The sequence below is a fragment of the Watersipora subatra genome, chromosome 4, assembly GCF_963576615.1.
Source record: "Watersipora subatra chromosome 4, tzWatSuba1.1, whole genome shotgun sequence".
Lineage (NCBI taxonomy): Eukaryota > Metazoa > Bryozoa > Gymnolaemata > Cheilostomatida > Watersiporidae > Watersipora > Watersipora subatra.
The window spans coordinates 26,300,456-26,321,026 of record NC_088711.1 but is presented as its reverse complement, the minus strand read 5'-3'; the positions used below and the strand labels follow the sequence as shown (position 1 = coordinate 26,321,026).

Sequence of the window (20,571 nt, the reverse complement as noted above, 5' to 3'; positions counted from 1 at the left end):
ATGCTGCTCAAGAACATGCGTTACCCGATCTTCAATCATACAAACATTAAAATATTTACAGAATCTCTTTGTTAGAATCGGACCAAACACTACAAGTCAATAATTTAATGCATAAAAGCTTGCTGATTATCACACATAGTTGTTGACAGCAGCGATGATGATCGCCACAGAATAAATTGAAGCAAGGTTGATTTTATTGTAGGTAGGAGTTGCGGATCACACCTTTGTGACATGACATAGTGATAAATTATACGAGCACCTGTTTCAAATGACTAGTTCATTAGTTTAAGTTTTATGAACATCTCTACAAACGGCTGCGGCTCTTCGGTGTTGAAACCAATTAGCTTGGCCACTTTGCTCTTTCTTAGATCATTCATGATGCGAAAGCGAGCTGTGATGATAACAAACTGCATTGTCAAACCTGTCACTCACGCTTTCAAAGATGGCTCTAGCACTTATCCAATAAATAAATTTGCATTCCAACACTGATTACGGTAAACCATCGCATTGTTTTCCCTTTTACAAATTTTCTCATTAATTGACACACAATAGGTGGTACACTTGCTTAATTCGGCATCCTGTAAGAGCTGTCAGCTCGATCAAACACATCTGTCGACTTTTTACAGTTAGTATCTAACATTCATTACTGGATTAATGGTTATATATGATCAGATTTTCAGCTTTTAATACCAAATTATGATGTAGCAAAACTCAAAGCGATCATTTCTATTGACACAAAGCATTTGGAGCACGCAGCCAATGATATGCTTCGCATGTCTCAGCCCGATAGAGCTGTACGCATGGCTTCACTTTGACCCATGCTCTTATAACTTGCTGGCCACTTGTAATAAGTGCCAGTTTTATGCTGACACGTGCTTGTGGTACTTGCAGTCCCTGGTCTTCATTCAGCAAGCATTCAACTGACAGGGGTGTCAAAGGAAACCATCACCGAATCTCTAGAGAAATTCTGAAGGACACTGGACACGACAGTTTTATTGTTAAAAAAGTTTTGCAACATTTCTGTAACACTTTGTCTAAAAATTAAGTGGATTAACAACATCTTGTATGCGCAAGTATACGATGTAGAGGCAGCTGTGCAGCAGCAAGAAACGCTCTACTGGTAAGTGTTGCTGTCAAAGTACAATTCCTTATCAATCAGTAGCGCTGCTTAAGTTGAATGCACTTGAAACAAAATTTTTTTATTGCATTCAAAAAAGTTAGTTCTGGACCTTTTGCCTTAGCTGAGTGAACTTAAGAGGGGGGTCATCAAGAGTTAATCCAAAGAAACGCATTAGTGGTAATCATGTGTTAAGCTGATTGCTTACGAGCCACAGGCTAAGCACAAACCCATCACCATTTGCTGTGGCAAAAAGGTGATTTTAAACAGGAAGATATTCGTGAGATGCTTTTTAATTGCGGTGTTAGCATTTTGGTGCATTTAATACCTCTTTTCGGTAATATGTATTTTATAAATAATGAGCAACTATTTAAAGCAATAGCTGCATTATCATTCCTACGCTCTGTTATAGCTAAGGATGCCATTACAAACACCTGTTAAGGAATGTCATAATCTTGGTGAATCATGCATAAAATTTTACATATCTATTTGGGATAAGCTAAGTTTAATGCAAAAATTCTCAGGATAACAGATTACCAGATTCTATTTTAACTAAAGAGCTAATTAATACGCCTAATATGTTAATAAATACGCATAATATATAACATGTAATATGTTATATATAATCTGTTAATGACCTTACTATGATACAACACAAGATAATAAATTATTTATCTTGTCATAATGACTGCCTTCAGTATCTCAAATAATGTTTAAATACATATTATATAGATTTTTAATAAGCTTTTAAAAACCTGATCTTTGCTGTTTGATGAGCTAGCCTTTGATTACATGATAGGCTTATTTACCGCTAGGGGTGCCCTCTGACCTTTCCATTCTATTGTTCTGGCAAAACATGAGAAACCTGGTCTGCTTTTCCAATACCATTATTCAGCAAACAGCGCAGGGAATAAGCAGCAAATAGTACATGAAGAAGGGCTATTTATGCAAATATGTTTTTGAATTATGTATCAGAGTACTTAAGCTTATATCGGGTCGGGTGCTAGCAAGCCTGATCGCTAGAGTGCCTCAACTAATTTGTTGGTCAACAAGATGGATAAGAATGGAATTGGTGGTTAAGACTACATAATTTAATGGTGAGCAGCTGGAACACTGCACCATGTGACCCACAAGACACGCACTCAGTTGCACCAGGAAGGAAGTCGGTTTCTCCTAATTTTTTATTCTAATTGATTCAACAACAAACAGATAGTCATAGTATCATAGGCTAGTAGCGATGAACCTAAAAGGCTTATCTTTCTGTAGTTAAACCATGTTTTATTTATCCAGCTAGCTAAAACAATGATCCCAGGCTCTCAAACCAGATCTATCCAATTCCCATGCACAAAGGTAAAGCAATATTGTTAGAGTAAATCCGCTGTTAGGTTTCCTAAATCATCGGCAGCGACAACTGGTGCCGAGCACTGGCGGCAGCCTCAGTTAGATATAGAGAATTTTATCAGATGCATAAACAGACAAGCTGCTTTTCATAGGAAGTAGAGACTAGAGGACACCGCTACTGCTTACGTAAGGAAGTTTCAGAGTCTCCATAAATAACAGGTTGATAGCTACTTCTACCAGCTGACATCTAAGATCTATGCCAATGTCAAAGAATGCTTGCCATACGAAATATGCGGATAGCTGGCGCCAGTCCTTGAATGGATTCGGTAGCTTATTTGCCTATGGCACACTTGAGATGCGAACAACCCTTGCTAAATATTTTTGTTTCAGCAAATAAACGGTAGATTAACAAAAAAACTTGTCAATAACTTGTTAAGCAAACATCTCGAGCAAAACAAGCATGAAAGAACTTCGAAGACAAAGTTTTTAATGAATTCGTAATTTGAATAGTGACACTACGAGTATGTAAAGGGATGAGAGGGACAGTAGTACAGCCACAACGGAAGCACGCACTTCACAATGGAGTAAATTGAGAGCTTCAAAGGAAATACTTAGAAGGCTGTGTAGAAATGCATTTCTCTAGGGTATATCTTCTCCTTTATGCTTCCATTATGTAAATATTGACCTTGATTCGCGTATTTTGTCTCTTGTAGAATTCATTATGGTTCTTTCTAACTTCTGGAGACTCTTCTTCATAGCTGGTGCTTCCATTCTTCAACTCACTTGTGCAGACAACTCTCAACAAAGCGAGAGACATCCAAAACGACACAATCGACAGAACACACGAACCTCCCGGCCGGACTGGACAGCATTTCACCAAAAAATGCCTCTCCGGCCGTCTCCGGTCATGATACCGTTAGACATTCAAGAGAGTCCAAACAAGGACCTAGACCCAGACCTAGAAAGCCTAGATGAGTACGAACTATTGACTCTGCTTGGCTCAGACTATGATAGACAGTTTATGTCCTTGCGGAAGCCATTGGACATGATTCTTAACCCCAATGGAACCTTACATTACCAATTCAAGAAAGATCAGACTCCATCAGAAAGTAAAATGCCATCAGAAATAGCTGCCCTATCAGCCAGAGAGATAGCTCTATCGAGCGATGGACCTCCGTTAAAGGTCAAGTTCAAAAAAAGGACTAAATCAAAAATCCAAAAGTTCCTTTGGGCCTATAGCTACTGTCCAGTGCGGTACAAATGGAAGACCCTTTCCATAAGGTTTTGGCCACAATGGATTAAGACCGGCGCGTGTGACAATCAAAGATCGTGCAGCATACCTGCTGGCATGACCTGTCAGCCCACAAAAATGAAAAACATTCGAATACTTCGATATTATTGCCCAATCCCGGGATCCAAGCAGAGTTGCCAATGGATAAAATTTGACTATCCTATATTAGAACAATGCAGCTGCATGTGTGACAATTCGCAGCAACCCGGCCCCTACTCGTAGCATCTTACACAAGTATTCCAGCGTCCTGTTTAACTCCTCTGCTTGAATCTCTTTACAAATTTTATATTCTGCTTTATCAAGTTTTTTAGGAATATATATTTTCTGATAGCCTTTTAATACAATAAAATGTATATATTTGTATAATCGCTCTGATTGATTCAACTGACAAGGAAAAACAAATCCACCATCAATGCGCAACAACAGCGTGTTTTATCAACAACTCATATCTGAGTAAAGAGGATATGGAGTTACTGTATTAACAGCGAGATAAGTAGGTGACCACATGAGAGAAATGTTTATATACACTTGCTGCTGTGTAGGTTAGACACAGAGCCGTTCACGGAAAAATGCACATGGGTAAAAATTAAACAGCTCAATTTGGGTGATTTACTTTCTTTATAATTCGTTTTGCAAGTTTGAAAGTTAGCAAATCATAAACTGTTCTCTAGTAATAATAACCAACTCCATTTTGAACCTTCAGAGATGTTGATAGATGAACCTACACACAATTTTAGTAAATCTTATCAAAAATTATCAGTATTACTCTACTATTTGCAATTGTTTTTGATGTCTGAGGTGACCTGACTGTCAAGATGTTTCAAGATTAAAAATGACAAAACTTGATCACAGTTAAAACGCTCATAAGAAGATACGTGCGAAATGATTTGACTAGTTGTCATCATTGTGATAGTCGATGGCGGCTATTGCATTCAAGTTGCAGCATTATGCGTCTTCATTTTATCAGTTTCTTTGCGACTACAGATGTCATAATCACACTTTCACTTGATCTGAGCATTTTAGCCGCAATCAAGTTTTGTGAATTTTAATCTTGAAACATCCTGGCAGTCAGACTACCGCAAGCATGAAAAACAATCGCCAATGATAGCAAAATACCCATATTGAAAAATACTGATATTTTTTGATAAAATCAACTAAAATTTTGTGAAAGTTCATCTTTACCCTGTTCCACTTTGGACTCTACAAAAACTCTATCTAGATCAGGGGTCTGCAACCTTTTCCACTCAAAGAGCCATTTGGACCCGTTTTCCGCAGGAAAGAATGCCGTGGGAGCCACAAACCCTTTTAGATATTTTAAATTCAAAAATACATAAGTACTACATGTGACGTTTTTGTTTAGGTTTCAATGCTTTTATACCATGTTCACACCATAAAGCGAACAAGTGTGGCATATATAATGATTTAACTGCTGAGAAAAAAATTACAGCTTTGCAAAGAACAATAAAATAGCTATTAATAACTTGAACGTAACGTGAAAATATTACATTGTTTATAAGGTACTTTTTAAAAAAATCGCAACTTCATGTTTAATTCAGTCCTTCTTTTGACAAAACACCGAACTTATATTCTAACTGCAGCAAAGGTCATTCATGCAGCAATTTTTGCTCAAATTAGCTTTACGCATCAGTTCCAAAATGGCCTTTTTCTCTCATCTCCCTCTGGATATTTTTTAGCAAAAGCTGCGTGTTTATTCTGAAAGTGTTTTGCGACATTTGACCTTTTGTTTGCACATTTTCATAACATATTAAGCAAACTGGTAAACCAGTCTCATCAGCAGTGAAAGCAAACGAATCAGCTCACGTAGGATTAAATGTTTTATGTTCCTCTGTCACTTTTCTTTCTTTAGTATTCACCATAGTTTGCCTACCTGGGGTAAAAAAATCAAGAAGTGTCTTGCCGGCTGTTGTGATTTTGGCGGTTTTATTGGCGAATAAATAATGATGCATAACAAGCGACAATGTTTGATTTATCACCATAATTACAACTTTTAAAATTATATTACAAAACCTAGCGATAAAACTTCTATATTTTTATGAATTACTCAGCATATGGTAAAAAAAAGGAAAAAATCCAAAGTCAGAGAGAGCAGCAGCGAGGGGATGATAGAGCCGCATGCGGCTCCGGAGTGGCGGGTTGCTGGTCCCTGGTCTAGATTAAAAAAAGCTTCATACCAAAAGGACTTCTTAGCAACTTGAATAATGCTGTGGGCATTTCAAAACTCAGGCTACATTTACTCACATCAAATGTATTGAATAAGAAATTATTTATGTATGACAAAGGCAAGAGCAACTTGAAATAATAGCGTATAGGGTATATGATCCTGATCAGTAAATTTTGCCACTATCTACAAAACCATTCTGATATGAAAACAAAAACTAATTTTCAGCGTGTATCTATGTAAACATTAGCAGTTGGCACGATTTCGCAGTAGGCAAGACCTAAGCAGGAGTATTCAAACAGAAATATCGCTATTTAGTAGTTATATAGCAAGCTTATTCTATGATGATTTTTGTAACAGAAGTCAAAGATTTTATCCTATAGTCCAACTAGCATGGTAGTATCAATAACTAATAACCTGAGGATTAGAGGCTATATTTTACAGAAAAGAGCATGACCACCACTTCCTGTATGCCCAAATCATTTATTAAAATATTTTTAGATAAAACTTATTAGGTGTTATTTGAAGACACTATTAATAAAGGTATTATTTGTGTACGCTAGCAGGTTAAAATATAATTTGAAAACTGTAAATATAATAATTTTCAATCCGCTACCATTAAGATTAGAGCTCAATTAGGCACGAGTCATCTGATTGCTTTCATCTGATTGGTTACGAGTCAGCCCAAAGGTATGCAGACAACTATTGGTATTCCTATACGATGGTATGCAACATTTCCGCCAGTGACCGGCTCATTATGCATGCCAGGACTGTCTCGAGATAAACAGAGTGGAAAAGTTGCTAGTTCTTTTAAATAGGAGCAAATGAGTGATTAGTATCAAAGGCTTTCTACATCCCCTGCAGTGAATTAGCTGCGAAAGGTGAAGGGGCTCATTAGAGAGACCTCCCCCAGCTATAAACAGATCAATATAAATCTCCACAATAGTAAGGAGCGACAAAGGGCTCATAGACAGGATTAACTATTATAACAATGTTAGTCCAGCTAGCTGGAAACATTGCTCACGAGATGCTCTCCGACTCAGACCCCCCAAATCCTTTCTTATGAGCAAGCCGTGTGCCGACATCATTGATCACAGCTATGGATAGTTATAATCCCATTCGGATCAGCTCTTTCATTGTTTCATAACTCGCTGAAAATCTTTTGATACAAGACGCTCTGCCCCGTGACAAGGGAATTTGTCCTTTTAACTTGACTCCGCAGAGAATCTATATGCATGCGGGTAAAATTACTTCCAAGAGATCTCGCTGCACAAAGCTTCCTTATCTCTTCTTGTAGCTTCAAGAGAATGATTGATGTCTCGCAAACGACTTGTAAATGAAAAGATCTTCTTGGATATGAAACAAATGATACAAAACTGAATAGCTAAGCTGTGATGAGTGCTGCATGATTGCTTGACGCTGATAGCAGACAAATCATGATATATTAGGATCTTACTCATGCTCACAGCAAATGTTTCGAAAAAATAAAATATCAAATAATGACATTTAATTTTTAGATCAAAAACATTGTATAAAATTTCATTGTTTTGCAGCAACTTTACATTAAAGGAGCATTTTTTATTACTTCGCTATGAATTAATATTATTATAATACTATGAAGTAATAGCATATGGAAACAACCTCAAAGTGATGTTGCTTCTAGCCGCCTCATAATTGCACAAGAGTTGTGGGCTCCTTTATCAAAGGAACATGCGCTCATAGAGATGACCGCTATTTGCTGCAGCTTACTTAATATCTGCAACGACCGCAACAGCTGTTTCAAATGTTTCAAATGTGATTTGATACATTTGTGCTAAATATACTAATATGACTGCCTCTGAAGATGCATGCAAAAACATCCAACTTGCTTATTCCACACATGCATTGATAAACCACCCACATAAGTGTGGCCTGACGGTGGCATGTTTTATATCAAGCATAAAAATTGCATTTTAAAATTATTGAACAAATTTAAATAGGTCAAAACACTGAAACCCTTGAAGGAACTATTACAGGTAGGTGGGAAAGATGCATAGGCACCGCAGTGATGGCTGAATGGCAGTTGCTGTCATATACGTTGCAGTAAACAATCAAAACCACAATAGCTTTCAGTGTCAACTCGTTAACATTACAGTCAATCACATATTTGAAAGAAAACAGTGCGCTGAGCTGCGTATTATGCCGGTAGCGGAGTGATACGACTATCGCCTATATTATTCTCTTGTATTTGTCTACAAACAAGCATCAAATACTTGGCCTGAGGCAAAGGAGCTGCTTGTCTAGTGAAGCTACAACACAAAGGGGCCATCACAAATGCGACGCGGTGGATTAAATGTAAAACTGTTGGTATATTTTCAAAATCGTTCAAGAACATACATGTACATTGCACGTTATGAAAATTGATTCATTAAATGTATTACAAGTTCCAATACCGACAGCCACTTTGCAATAGTTTGAAGGTAAAGTCGTTTTGATCGCTGAAAGCTGTCAATAGTGTCACTAAAAGAGGCCGGATCTATGACAATAGATAATCTGTCGGAAGGGCGACTACTGGCTGGCTTTAACATAATGATCAAAGGACAGTGGCTATCTTTCTATTGATCAGTGGAACCTCCCCCAACAATTCCAATCACACAAATATTGGCATAAGTATGTGCGTGTTGCAGGCGGGGATCCCTGGGAATGCAGCATTCGCTACACCTGCGCAATATCGAATTGTCGTGGAATCGGATGTCATGTTTAGCAGGGTTGTCATTCCCCACAGGCTTTCATCATCAGCCTTTGCTCAGTGCCTGGAAGTATGAACTTTTATTTTATACGCCTGGGGTTTACTGAGCCCGCATTTTAATGTTTTCTTTACAATAATGCATTGTTTTCAATCAAAATTATTGATGCAATAGACCAGAAGCATTGCTACAGTTTCGCTGTAACAATGAATATCTGATCGTAAGTGAAGGAAGCGTGCGTCACAATAGCATAGTAATATTTTGCACAAAATTTTTTTCTGTACACATTGCATGATGATAAAAAACCTTTCACAGCCCATTGATGCAATCGCACCACAAATTGAAGGGCATGTGAACAGTCTTGATAAATCACTGCCACAAAACATACTTTGTGAGCTTTTGGTATAGCAACTCATAATTTTAATGATTCAGTGGTGCGACGATATTGTTACAAGAATAGTTGAGGTCAAGTAAGGAGGAAAGATGTGCAAAGGCAAACGCCGTAACGAACATGGCATACCGGATAGACAGATAGTACCTGCCTGTGCTACATACTAACTGGATAGCAGAGAAGCAAAAAATGGGCAGCTTTATAATCAGCTGAAAAGAGCCCTTTAGTCACTTTATCCAGAATCGAGCATTATTCAAACAGCACCTCTGAACGCAATATAGTAAAATTTCGCAGCTGCTAGATTGTGCAGTTGCTGGAGCTAGTGAGAGGAAGCAAGGAGTTGATCACAAGTTGTAGCAGCTATAACAGGTCAGCTAGAAGCACCCTAATCACTAACATAAAAATGACTTTTTGTTTATGTTATTCATGTTATTATTATGTATTGTAAATTAATAAAGAAAAACATGGAATATAATTTGTTAGTTCAACTCCGCACTAGATGATCAAATTTCGTACTAGACCATCCTATAGTGTAAGTAACCTGATACATTATTATATAGAGCGGACAACACAATATTAAACAGCTATATTTAGAGCCGTGTATCACCAACCTCGATAATGCTATGAACAGGAAGTGTTATTAGTAGTCTAGTAAGGTAATAGAATAGTATAGCAGATAATATGGAGCCTAGTCAATAACATGATATACATTGTTTACTTACTGCCCTATAGCATACACCGACAACCAACGACATTACTGCCAGCCCAAACTGTTCAAAATTACTTCTTTTGGTGTGAGAAATACGAGCACAGACCTCAGACGAGTTACAATGCTATTTTAGCGATTCCAACTAATCAGGCAACAAAAGTACATGTAACAAGAATAAATAACATTAAAATCAAGTGGCCAATGTGACCTCTTTTACAGAAGTAATTGACGACAAGACAATAGGAAATGTTGCTCATCACTTGTGTACGTAAGGTACTAGAAGGTTCTTGGAGAACTCGGTAAGCTTTTGCACACCTCTTACTTCGTGTTCTAACAAAGGCAGTTTGACCACATGGAAATCTTCATAGAGATCTTCTATCTGAAAGCGTGCGAATAACTAGGTTAATAAAGAGTAAGAAATCTCCCGCTGCCTCGCGTAGATAAATATAGATTGATAATATAATTAGCGAAGGCGATATTATCCCTCCTTTTAACACAATTACATCATAGCTTTTATAATGTTATGAAATGATCTGGGGGATATGTACATTCCTGTTTACACATTGGAATGTGGCCAAGACCAATGTTACTTGATCAACAACATTGCCTGGGGGCGCACAACTCTGATCAAGGTTACCATAGCCTTGTTACACGGTCAATATAAGCGGTGAAAAAGCATTGCTATAGATCACTAGATGAGACCAACGTGTACACAACTTTTATATAAAGTGTCAACAAACAACTAACATGTAGGACTTTCGAACTGTTTGATGATCAAACAAACAACCATGAAAAATTAGATGCAGAATGTCCGGCGGCTGTCACTGTACAATCATGATATACCGGTTCACTCACAGCCTTGTATACATTCAAGAATGAATAATGAATACAAGCCGTCTAAAGAAAGAGGAGCTGACAAACTAGGAGATTAGTAAGATTATATAAGCTGAACAGAAGATGTGTCCTTCGAGGCTGACATTTTGTTCTTTAGGACAGGACTAAAACTTCATCACAAACCTGTTCAAGATATTTATTCTGTATTTTGTGTCGAGCGACACACATCTTGCATTGTTCTTTTTCCTTAGAAGGAAGGAAGAGCAGCTGATTGACGACAACATTGTGTGTGTCAATACCAGAGTTGCTCAGCTCCTGAACCAGCCGTTCCGTTTCATACATGGATAGGAACTCCGCTATAGCCACGCACACAAATGTAGTCTTGCTCTGAGTAAAAAAAGGAACACAGGAGATCAGATGAGAAATATTCAGTAATAGTAGAATATGATAATTTTATAAGCAATGTAGGAGGCCAAGGAGAACTACTTGGCTCCTGCTACTCTGCTCGAAATTACTACATTTCTCTCACTTTAGAGTAAAGAAAAAGCGATAGCATAACTCCCACCCCTAACACAATCTTCATTATCTGTCCAAGCAGTAACCATATTAAGGACCATCTATGCACCCCAGACTCAATATGCTAAGTGATCCTCACAGCAGACGTCTGCCTGTTACTACATAACTAGTAGGTGTATGCCTTCAACTATTCTGTTTAACTGATGCATAAATGTGATACGAATGATTTTCACAGAAATGGATTTGATACTGATATTGGAAAGAGAGTGTCTACAAATAAATAGCAGAATTTTAATTTTGTAGTACAACATTCCATATATATGTATATATATATTTAAACATATTACAGCCGATTTACCTTGTCTCTAAATTGCTCATTGACTTTTTTAATAACTGGCAGCATTTCTTCTATCTTTTCTGTCATCTTGTCAGCGTTGACATCTTGCATTCCAAACATTCTCGCCATCTATCAACAACATTGGCACTTTTTGGCTCAAATGCAACTAGTGGACCGGTGAAACATGAATGATGAAAAAGTTGGACTATTGAAGGGGGAAGACAACTCTAAACTAGCAATGTAACAGTTGCTCCATGTTGATAAGCCATAACTTTTTGAGCCTGAATTGAAGTTGTTAGTGAACGTATAGCTCTGCAGTGAAATACACCTTAAGCTCTGTGAACTCTTACTACTTATCGATTTAAAGAGGTCGGGACGAGTCACACTGAGGGCTTCCTAAAGACGAGTCACATCGATGGCGTCCTAAGGACGAGTCACACCGAGGGCGTCCTAAGGACAAGTCACACCGAGGGCGTCCTAAGGACGAGTCACACTGAGGGCAATTTAAGGATGAGTCACACTGAGGGCGTCCTAAGGACGAGTCACATCGATGGCGTCCTAAGGACGAGTCACACCGAGGGCGTCCTAAGGACAAGTCACACCGAGGGCGTCCTAAGGACGAGTCACACTGAAGGCATCCTAAGGATGAGTCACACCGAGGGCATCCTAAGGTCACGATGAACAGGCGTGAGAAAACTGTATATATATATATTTCTCAAAGAATGTGGATATGTGTGTCATTCCGGCTATTGCTATAGAGTACGCTGATTTTTTTACCAATGCGGCCATGCGCTACGATGCCCCTGTTAAGAAATATTATTCGTAAGGTTCAATTACTATAGTTGGGGTCAAGGCCCATTCTTCTTATGCAGACAATTGTATTATCTCCGTAGGAAGAGCCTCTACATTCTCTCCATTCGGTCAGACAAAGAAAGTACGATATCTCATTTTTACATTTGTACCAGTATTGAGAGGTACCAGTATCGTCGTATTCAAAGTTTTGATGGAGAGCTTCTAGTGGAACAGTAACATTTTTTATACACACACTTCTATGTAAGAATATTTATTATTAATTCAACCTATTCAGGATTTTTATTTTGTTGTCTCGGTTTGTATGAATTGTATTATTACCGAAGCATCTTTTATTGTAATCGGAGCAAAACCGACTTAATTTAGCTATTACTTGCTATTTACTTCACATTTACATCTAAACCTTTTTATAGTCGTTTTATTTTTTTAATTTATTTGACTTGCACGAAACATTTTCCTTATTATATGAAGTTTAAAAGTTGTTTGACAAAGTTTGAAAACCTTTGCAGTTGTTTTTATTTTCTCTCTTAATTTATTTCAATTACACAAAACACTCTTCTCATGATAAGTAGTTTGAAAGTTAGAATGGCAAATGTTGTTATATATTAAATACAAATCAATTTTCTATCCAAAGACTTTTTTATTACCCGAGCAACGCCGGGTTGTAAAGCTAGTATGTGTATATTTACATGCATAGACTAAAAAGCTTCCTCATTCTGTTTAATCTCATTCAATTTTTTATAAAAACTGATTCTTCTCCCCTCCAAGAACATACAACACACACTCTACGAAACACCTTGCCATAATATCTATCACGAGCTAGCATATATATGCATGCATGACTGGAGCATAAGGGATATGCTTGGACAAACTAGATGTCAAGGCTTATACTAACAGCCAATGAAAAATACATACTCAATTTCTCAATAAAATAAAAGCCAAGCCAATTTATGAGACAAACAAGCATAACGAATGAATTTCCAAACGCTACTACCCTGAGCTGATATAACGACTTTTGCCATAACTATATATATATATACAGTATAAATCTCAGTGTTTGTCTTTTTGTCATTTCGTTAAACCCTGTGTGTCCAGCTATTAAAATCTAGCAATGCAAAATCCACACAGCCCTAGATTCGATCTCGGGATCTCCAGATCTGGAGGCGGCGAAGTTAACCATTAAGCTACACGGAATACAATGAAGTCTTTGACAAATAGTCATAACACCGGTTAAGATACTCCAACTTGAAGCACTCGCTTGTGGTTAATAACTAGCACTGTTGACTATTACATGTAACGATTGTTAAGCTGGCACAAAACGAGGGTATTGTTTTGGTGATGATTTTAGTAGATTTAGCTTTCCAGGTAAGTTACTCAAATTAATTAGTTAATTATTCTATTACCCGTGCAATGCCGGGCATTTGGCTAGTTAAACCATATAAGAGAACCACTATAACAGCTTTCTGTGGCAAATCATTAGCTCATGACATTTGCGAAAATCGCTTTAAAGACATCAATGCTTTATACCAGGGTTGTACTGGTAAAACCGGGGCGGTAAAAACCGTCCTGGGAAAAACTGTTTTTACCAGGTGATTCGGTCAAAACTGGGAATATCTTTTTTCGTTGCAGCCTGTTTTGTTTGGCCTTAATCTGGTATTACTTTACATTACAGCTCTATATAACATGTTTTAATCATTTTGTAATAGTTATTAGTTGATGTAGAGTAGTGTAAGCATTCCTTGCAGCAAATGGGTGCATTTCATATATGTATACATTATAACAATTTTTACGGATATAATATATTTCGCATTACGCACAAGTGTAGGATGAGAAAAGTCTAAGTATCACGGGAGCTAAAGATACATGTTTAAGGGGAGGTTGCTCAAGTGCAGCAACATCCTCACTCTCGGCCAGCCCATCTGATGACAATGCAACTTGTTCTGCTTCTTGAGAGCTACTTGGTATTGGTGAGGCCGTCAGTGTTAATGTTTGATGTTTAGCTATATGTCCTCTCATGCGATCAGCTTTAGCACTGACCTTTGCATTGCACAACTTGCATTCAATGTGTGAAAGTTTTTCGTTCAGATATATTTGATCAAAATCAGCCCATATTGGGTTCCTCGGTCTACCTCCTGGCAGTGTGTAAAATGGAAATTACGAGCACTGTTCACAGCGGAATGAAAACTATGAAGATAGTTGTGCGGAACTGCTATTCATATTTATATGAACCCAGTAGCCATAGGCTACTAGCCAGTGCCCTTGCAAACTGTTAGTAGGCCTAATTGATTAAAGTTAAATTTAACAGCAAACTTCAAAAGGTCTCAAAACCTGTGAAAATGAACAGACAGACACTGATGGTTTTAGATGAGTATTCCAGAGGATTATCTGATGTAAAGGAAACCAATTACAATAAATTATGTTGAGAGTCTCACAAGTCTCGCTCTCAAACCATCAACACAAACTCACAACTACTTTATAGGGAGTATGTTAGCCCCTAAAATAATTTTTTCCAGTTTTGCTCCGTTTTTACCAGTTTCGGACGGTATTTAGCAGTTTCAGACGATATTTACCAGTTTGTCCAAGTTTTTCCCGCTGTCCTAGTAAAAACTGTTTTTCCGGCAAATTTTACAACCCTGCGTTATACAAAGCTTTCAACCCTCAGAACATTTTCATCAAAACTGTTATATCACAACTTCATATTTATACCTATTTATACCTAGCTGGCAGACTGACCTGAGATATTATAGGGTTGAATTGGTTTTTTATCCTTACTAGCTTCCCTAAACCACTCTCTACCACAGAAGGGAAGTTTAGCAGGCGCAGTGTGTGACCTGTAGGCGCCGTGTCAAACACCACTGTTGAGAAATTCATGTTACCTACTAGCCTGCAAATATAGCCACAAAACATGTAATGTGCAAAACAGTCCTCTAGTTGAGTGCACACTTTATATCTTGATTGCATACACTATGGTTGGGTGTACTTTGCATGATTTGAGAGATATTCTTCGCATCACATAATAAATAAAATATATAAGATGTTCCGCAAAACTCAAAGTATGACAAACTTTATTGAAGTTTGATATGAACTGCATTTGATGCACAATTTATAACCTGTATGAACCCACCATTTATACTCCTCCGCCATAGCTTCAAGAATAATAATTATACCATTTGGTAAACTTTGTAGATGTTGCTTTAGCATTTAGCATCCTAACAAGTTACCACATGTAAGCCTCTGCTAAAGCAACAAAAACTGAGTCTACAGGAATTACTTCCCCGTGTAAAATGATTCTAAGCAATGGCATTACTGCTACTCACTTCATCACCTCAGCATAGCTCATGGCTTCGTCTATGCCAGGAAACGCGCCAATCAATTCATTGATCATAGATTTACCAAGAGCGGCATCATCACCAAGAATTTCATCAGGCAGTTCGCCATAGCCTACATTTGGGTCTATCTCCTGCAGCATTAAGCATGGGGAGGTAGTTGGGCACAATATCAGACATACGAACTCACAAAAAACCATCTTAATCACATTCATTACAGGTTTTTGAAAATAAGATGTGATTCAATTTGCAACAGGCCAATTACTGTAGGGCATGTTATCAATAATGCTTGCACATGATCTAAGAGTTGTCTTCTTTGCAAATAAATATTTTACGGAAGTAGATAACTCTTCATAGCACAACTATTAAAACTAATGGACACGTGTAGTAGAGGCTGGTTGTTAATATGCTTGATAATATTTAGCTGTGAATAGAGTGAAACCCTTAGCAACGGTACACTTATTAGCACTCGGGAACACTAAGAAAGCATAACCTACACACTGGGTTACTAAAGCCAAGCGTAGAGGAGATATTTCTTCTACAGTTTATCCTAGGGCCTAATGAGACTGCAAATAATGTCAAATATATAATTAATCTTTTGTGCACACTAGCAAGATATTAATACAAGCTGTCAAAATAGCACTATATTTGATAACAGGAAGCAATGATCAGTTTGTCTTGCAAGAGATGTTTTAACCAAAAAACTTTTAGGAGCTCTCAAGTACAACCGTTACACTTATGTGTTTATACTTACTGTTATAGTTACTTTTTTAATGATACATATCTCTACATGTAAAACAATTTTACTATACAGAGTATTGTAGGTGTTGACTGACCATAGCTTCATTTTATAATATAACGACGAGCTATTTGACAGAAGCAATACATTCCTGGTGACAAAATGTTTTTAACATGACTCGAAACTCAGAGAATGTAGATACAGTGTCATCCATACATTACCCCATCTTTGACAAAGTGTCTAGTAAGTCTGTCTCACAGAGCAATATCTCAAGCATGCTTACATAGCATAGCAGCATTAGCATACTTAGCAAACTGTTCCGCTAGAGCTTAAATAAGCAAGAGAAGATGATCACTAACAGTTTGACAAGAGACTGCTAATGTTCCTTTTCATAGATGTATCCAACAGGCACTCTAGTCAAATGTGTTACCGAGTGTTGTGTGTTTACAACTGCCTTAAACTCATGCTAAGCCAGGATCATGTTTATACATTATAGAATCACTAGAGGCATGACATGACTAGCTACTGGTGACACAAATGTAAAGGTGAACTCAACATCAATTTGTATTGTATATGAGACTCTAACAGTGAATATTAGACATTTTAGAAGCGATAAACATGATTAGTGATAAAATAGATAAATACGTCATGAAAGATTAATGGTGATTCAGCTAACCATCGCATAGAGGTTGGAGAAGCCATCCACTTTAGTAGGAACTTTGGAAAACTTCTGGTTGAATGCATCCGAGACGTTATGGGCTGGGTCAGTTGAGATAATAAGTACAGACTCTCTTGCCTTACATAGTTGAAGGGCTAGGGAACAGCTACAACAAAGACACCTTCAGGTATTACATAGTTGAAGGGCTAGGGAACAGCTACAACAAAGACACCTTCAAATCGCTGTATTGTATTAATCGCAGCTCTCCAAAACGAGCACTTCATCACCTTAAACTGAGTCCTTTATGATCAGCATGTCTAGGCAGCAATCGTTCCATTTCATGCTAATAAGCTGAGAGAGCGCACTAACATTGTGTATTAGCTCTAGGCAGTTATTGTGCATACAAGTGAGAATACTTGCAAAGCCTAAGCCGATAATTTCTCAAAATAACTAAAAATATTTTACCGACCATTCCATGAAGAGTAAACTTACGCAAACCTAGCATAACTTGTTACAGTCTTAAAGCTAAATATTTTTATTATGAAGACAAGACTGAATAAACTCACAAACCTTTACTCTCTGAGAACTTGGAGTCCCACTACCCGCTCACCTAGTTTACTCTCTGAGAACGTGAAGTCCCACTACCCGCTCACCTAGTTCACTCTCTGAGAACTTGGAGTCCTACTACCCACTCACCTAGTTCACTCTCTGAGAACTTGGAGTCCTACTACCCGCTCACCTAGGCCACTTTCTGAGAACTTGGAGCCCCACTAACCGCTCACCTAGTTCACTCTCTGAGAACTTGGAGTCCCACTACCCACTCACCTAGGTCACTCTCTGAGAACTTGGAGTCCTACTACCCGCTCACCTAGTTCACTCTCTGAGAACTTGGAGTCCCACTACCCACTCACCTAGGTCACTCTCTGAGAACTTGAAGTCCTACTACCCACTCACCTAGTTTACTCTCTGAGAACTTGGAGTCCTACTACCCGCTCACCTAGTTCACTCTCTGAGAACGTGAAGTCCTACTACCCGCTCACCTAGTTCACTCTCTGAGAACTTGGAGTCCTACTACCCGCTCACCTAGTTGTTGTCTTGCCAACACCTCCCTTTCCTCCAACAAATATCCATTTTAAAGAATCTTGAGCAATTATGTTTTGAAGTGTTGCTTCTGGTAACTCTGAGTCCATAACTACAAATTGTAAAAGCGACTAACAATTTACAACATCTATGTTTGAATCATAACACACCAAATAACAAATAATGGTCGATATTATTTATAGCAACAACAAAAAAATGCATCTGCAATTTATGTAAGTTTTGGAGTTTCTTCCTGTTATGATACCCCAAAATTAAGTTTTCAACGTCAGTATTGTAATTTATTTCATCAAATTAAACATAGATGTTGCATACAGCAGCAAATTCGTAACATCAGCATCGAATTTTAACAAGCATCATATCCAGCATACAAAGCCTATCTGAAACAAATATCAAATTCCTCAAATATATCATGAAGAGCCACTATTTAATATAATAAATACACAAAAGGTGCACAGACTATTAGGAAACAGACATTTGATGCTCACAAGCAAATGTAATATCAGAGAGATTTATTGGTGCAAATCAAGATCTAGTGTATCTAAAAACAAATCTAGCTTTATGTTGTGCTACACAGTTGCTTACAACCAGCCTACAATCTGCTGATGATGAATGTCCGGTTTAGACTTTATATAACAGCCTCTTGATTTCAAGCTTGCTTTAAAAGTTGAAAAAATACTGAACAGAGAGCCTTTGTGTAGCAACCAGAATTGGCAAAGCAAATTAGCACTTTTTTAGCAAAAATCAGCCAAATTTTTTATTCTAAATGCAAACAAGAGATGTTTATGTTATTTTATCTATTTTACCAATGCTTTGCTCATCATTTGGCTATGCAGAGTTACCAGCTATACCAATTAACAAAGGAAACTCGTAAAGCAAGTGTAGCTAGTTTTGTAAAAAGATAGGAACTATTAAGGTAAAACTGGATGATGCAGAGGAAGCATCAAAGTTTCTACTGAATTCATAAAAGATAAAGGACGAAATTGAGCTTTATTTATAAAAGTAAAGAACGATGCTGAGCATTATTTATAAAAGAAAAAGGATGATACTGAGTGTTATTTTCTAGATATGTATGAACTTTAAAAGTCACGTTGTAAAAATTTTTATCCTGTTATTTTTAAACTATAATTACACTATTGTCAACAAATCTATAATAGCTGGTATCAACAAGATTTTAGTTTTGAGAGAAATTAATTCACACATCCCATTTCGCCAATTGTAGCATGGTTTTGATAGCTGCAGTTTAAAAGCCTGGTAGTGACAAATTTTGAGAAAGTACTGGCCTGCTAAGCGTTTCCTGATGAGATGCTTGTTTACCTATAATTTGCTAGCAAGTTAATTATGGTATTGATTATGATATTCTCACAAAAAAGCTTACAAGTTATGATCGACATAAAGAACACAAAAACAAACGTGCATAACTAGTGCGCTTTTTTACTGCTTTTATAACCGTTCAAGTCATTGGAAATTAAAATGTACAGCTTTCAACATATTTGGCTCATGCGATGATTGCTTTATCTTTGTACTGTTTGAAAGTGAAAGTAATAATATGATATTTTGATGTTCTAATGGAAGTCTTTGGTTGTATAATTGGGTTAGGGGAGCCCAGGCTATACTAGTAGTTACAGAAGTTACAAAAAGTCAGTGACGTAGTGATGATGTAGTGAAGGAGTTATTATAAAAGTGAGTAAAGGAAAAGACCAAGCCCTTTTTTGCTACAACTTCATGTAAGTACATACACAGACCTTCCAACACAAGAGTGGGGCAATGCGTGAGATTTGGTTTTGGGGCAATTGATGTATCAATGATAGTATATATGAAATTGTGGAAATTGGGGCAAAAATCTCACGCATTTTCATTTTTTCTTTGGTGTGATTGCGTAAGTCTCACGCCCAATGCGTGAGAGTTGGCAGGTATGTACATACACTTGTTAATACAACATTTTAGCATGCTCGTTTTGCTTTCTTCAGAATATAATTTTGGCAGCAATTTAAAACAAAAAATGAATTATAAACAAAAAACTATAAAATAATCAATAACAAAACTAAAATAAGGTTAATATCGAATTGGTTAACTGTCAATATAAGTTAAGGTTACAAAAGAGCATGGTTAAAAGTTTAGGGTATTTTAAAAAAAATGGTGCACTTAATCAATGTGATCTCATGATACGTTTAGTGTTAGACCCGTTCATGCGACAAAATCTATTAACAGTTGTAACTTGATGAGGGCCTATTTAAAGTTGGCTGAACAGGAACTGATTTACAATTGATACGGTTTTTATTTTTTTAACATGAAAAAACGCTAATAAACTGGTGTAATTCATCAATTCCTAAATTATTTAAAAACTTCAAAACATAAAAAATATTGACTAGCGGTTAGAGAGAAAACAATTTACAGTTAAACTATATGAATAAAATAAACACGTAATTCTCATTTGGAACAGTAATGGCACAAGAAAATACATAAACGGAGTCGGTACTAGAAGCTGTTTGCTAACTT

At 37.2% G+C, this 20,571-nt stretch overlaps 2 protein-coding genes across 2 annotated transcripts; one reads left to right on the top strand and one right to left on the bottom strand.

The window, feature by feature from the left end:
* The first annotated feature begins 943 nt into the window (after positions 1-943).
* LOC137394586 (noggin-2-like) lies at positions 944-4,076 on the top strand. Its single transcript, XM_068081320.1, has 2 exons — positions 944-1,120; positions 3,172-4,076. Exon 2 carries the CDS (start codon positions 3,180-3,182, stop codon positions 3,969-3,971), a length of 792 nt encoding a protein of 263 aa, XP_067937421.1. The 5' UTR covers positions 944-1,120; positions 3,172-3,179; the 3' UTR covers positions 3,972-4,076.
* A 5,394-nt stretch (positions 4,077-9,470) lies between these two features.
* Positions 9,471-18,166, bottom strand: LOC137393147 (ATPase GET3-like). The gene is made up of 7 exons (XM_068079573.1): positions 18,058-18,166; positions 16,993-17,140; positions 15,569-15,711; positions 14,985-15,135; positions 11,463-11,570; positions 10,772-10,975; positions 9,471-10,133 (listed from the first exon to the last, which is right to left on the bottom strand). Exons 1-7 carry the CDS (start codon positions 18,162-18,164, stop codon positions 10,011-10,013), a joined length of 984 nt encoding a protein of 327 aa, XP_067935674.1. The 5' UTR covers positions 18,165-18,166; the 3' UTR covers positions 9,471-10,010.
* Positions 18,167-20,571: the final 2,405 nt, after the last annotated feature.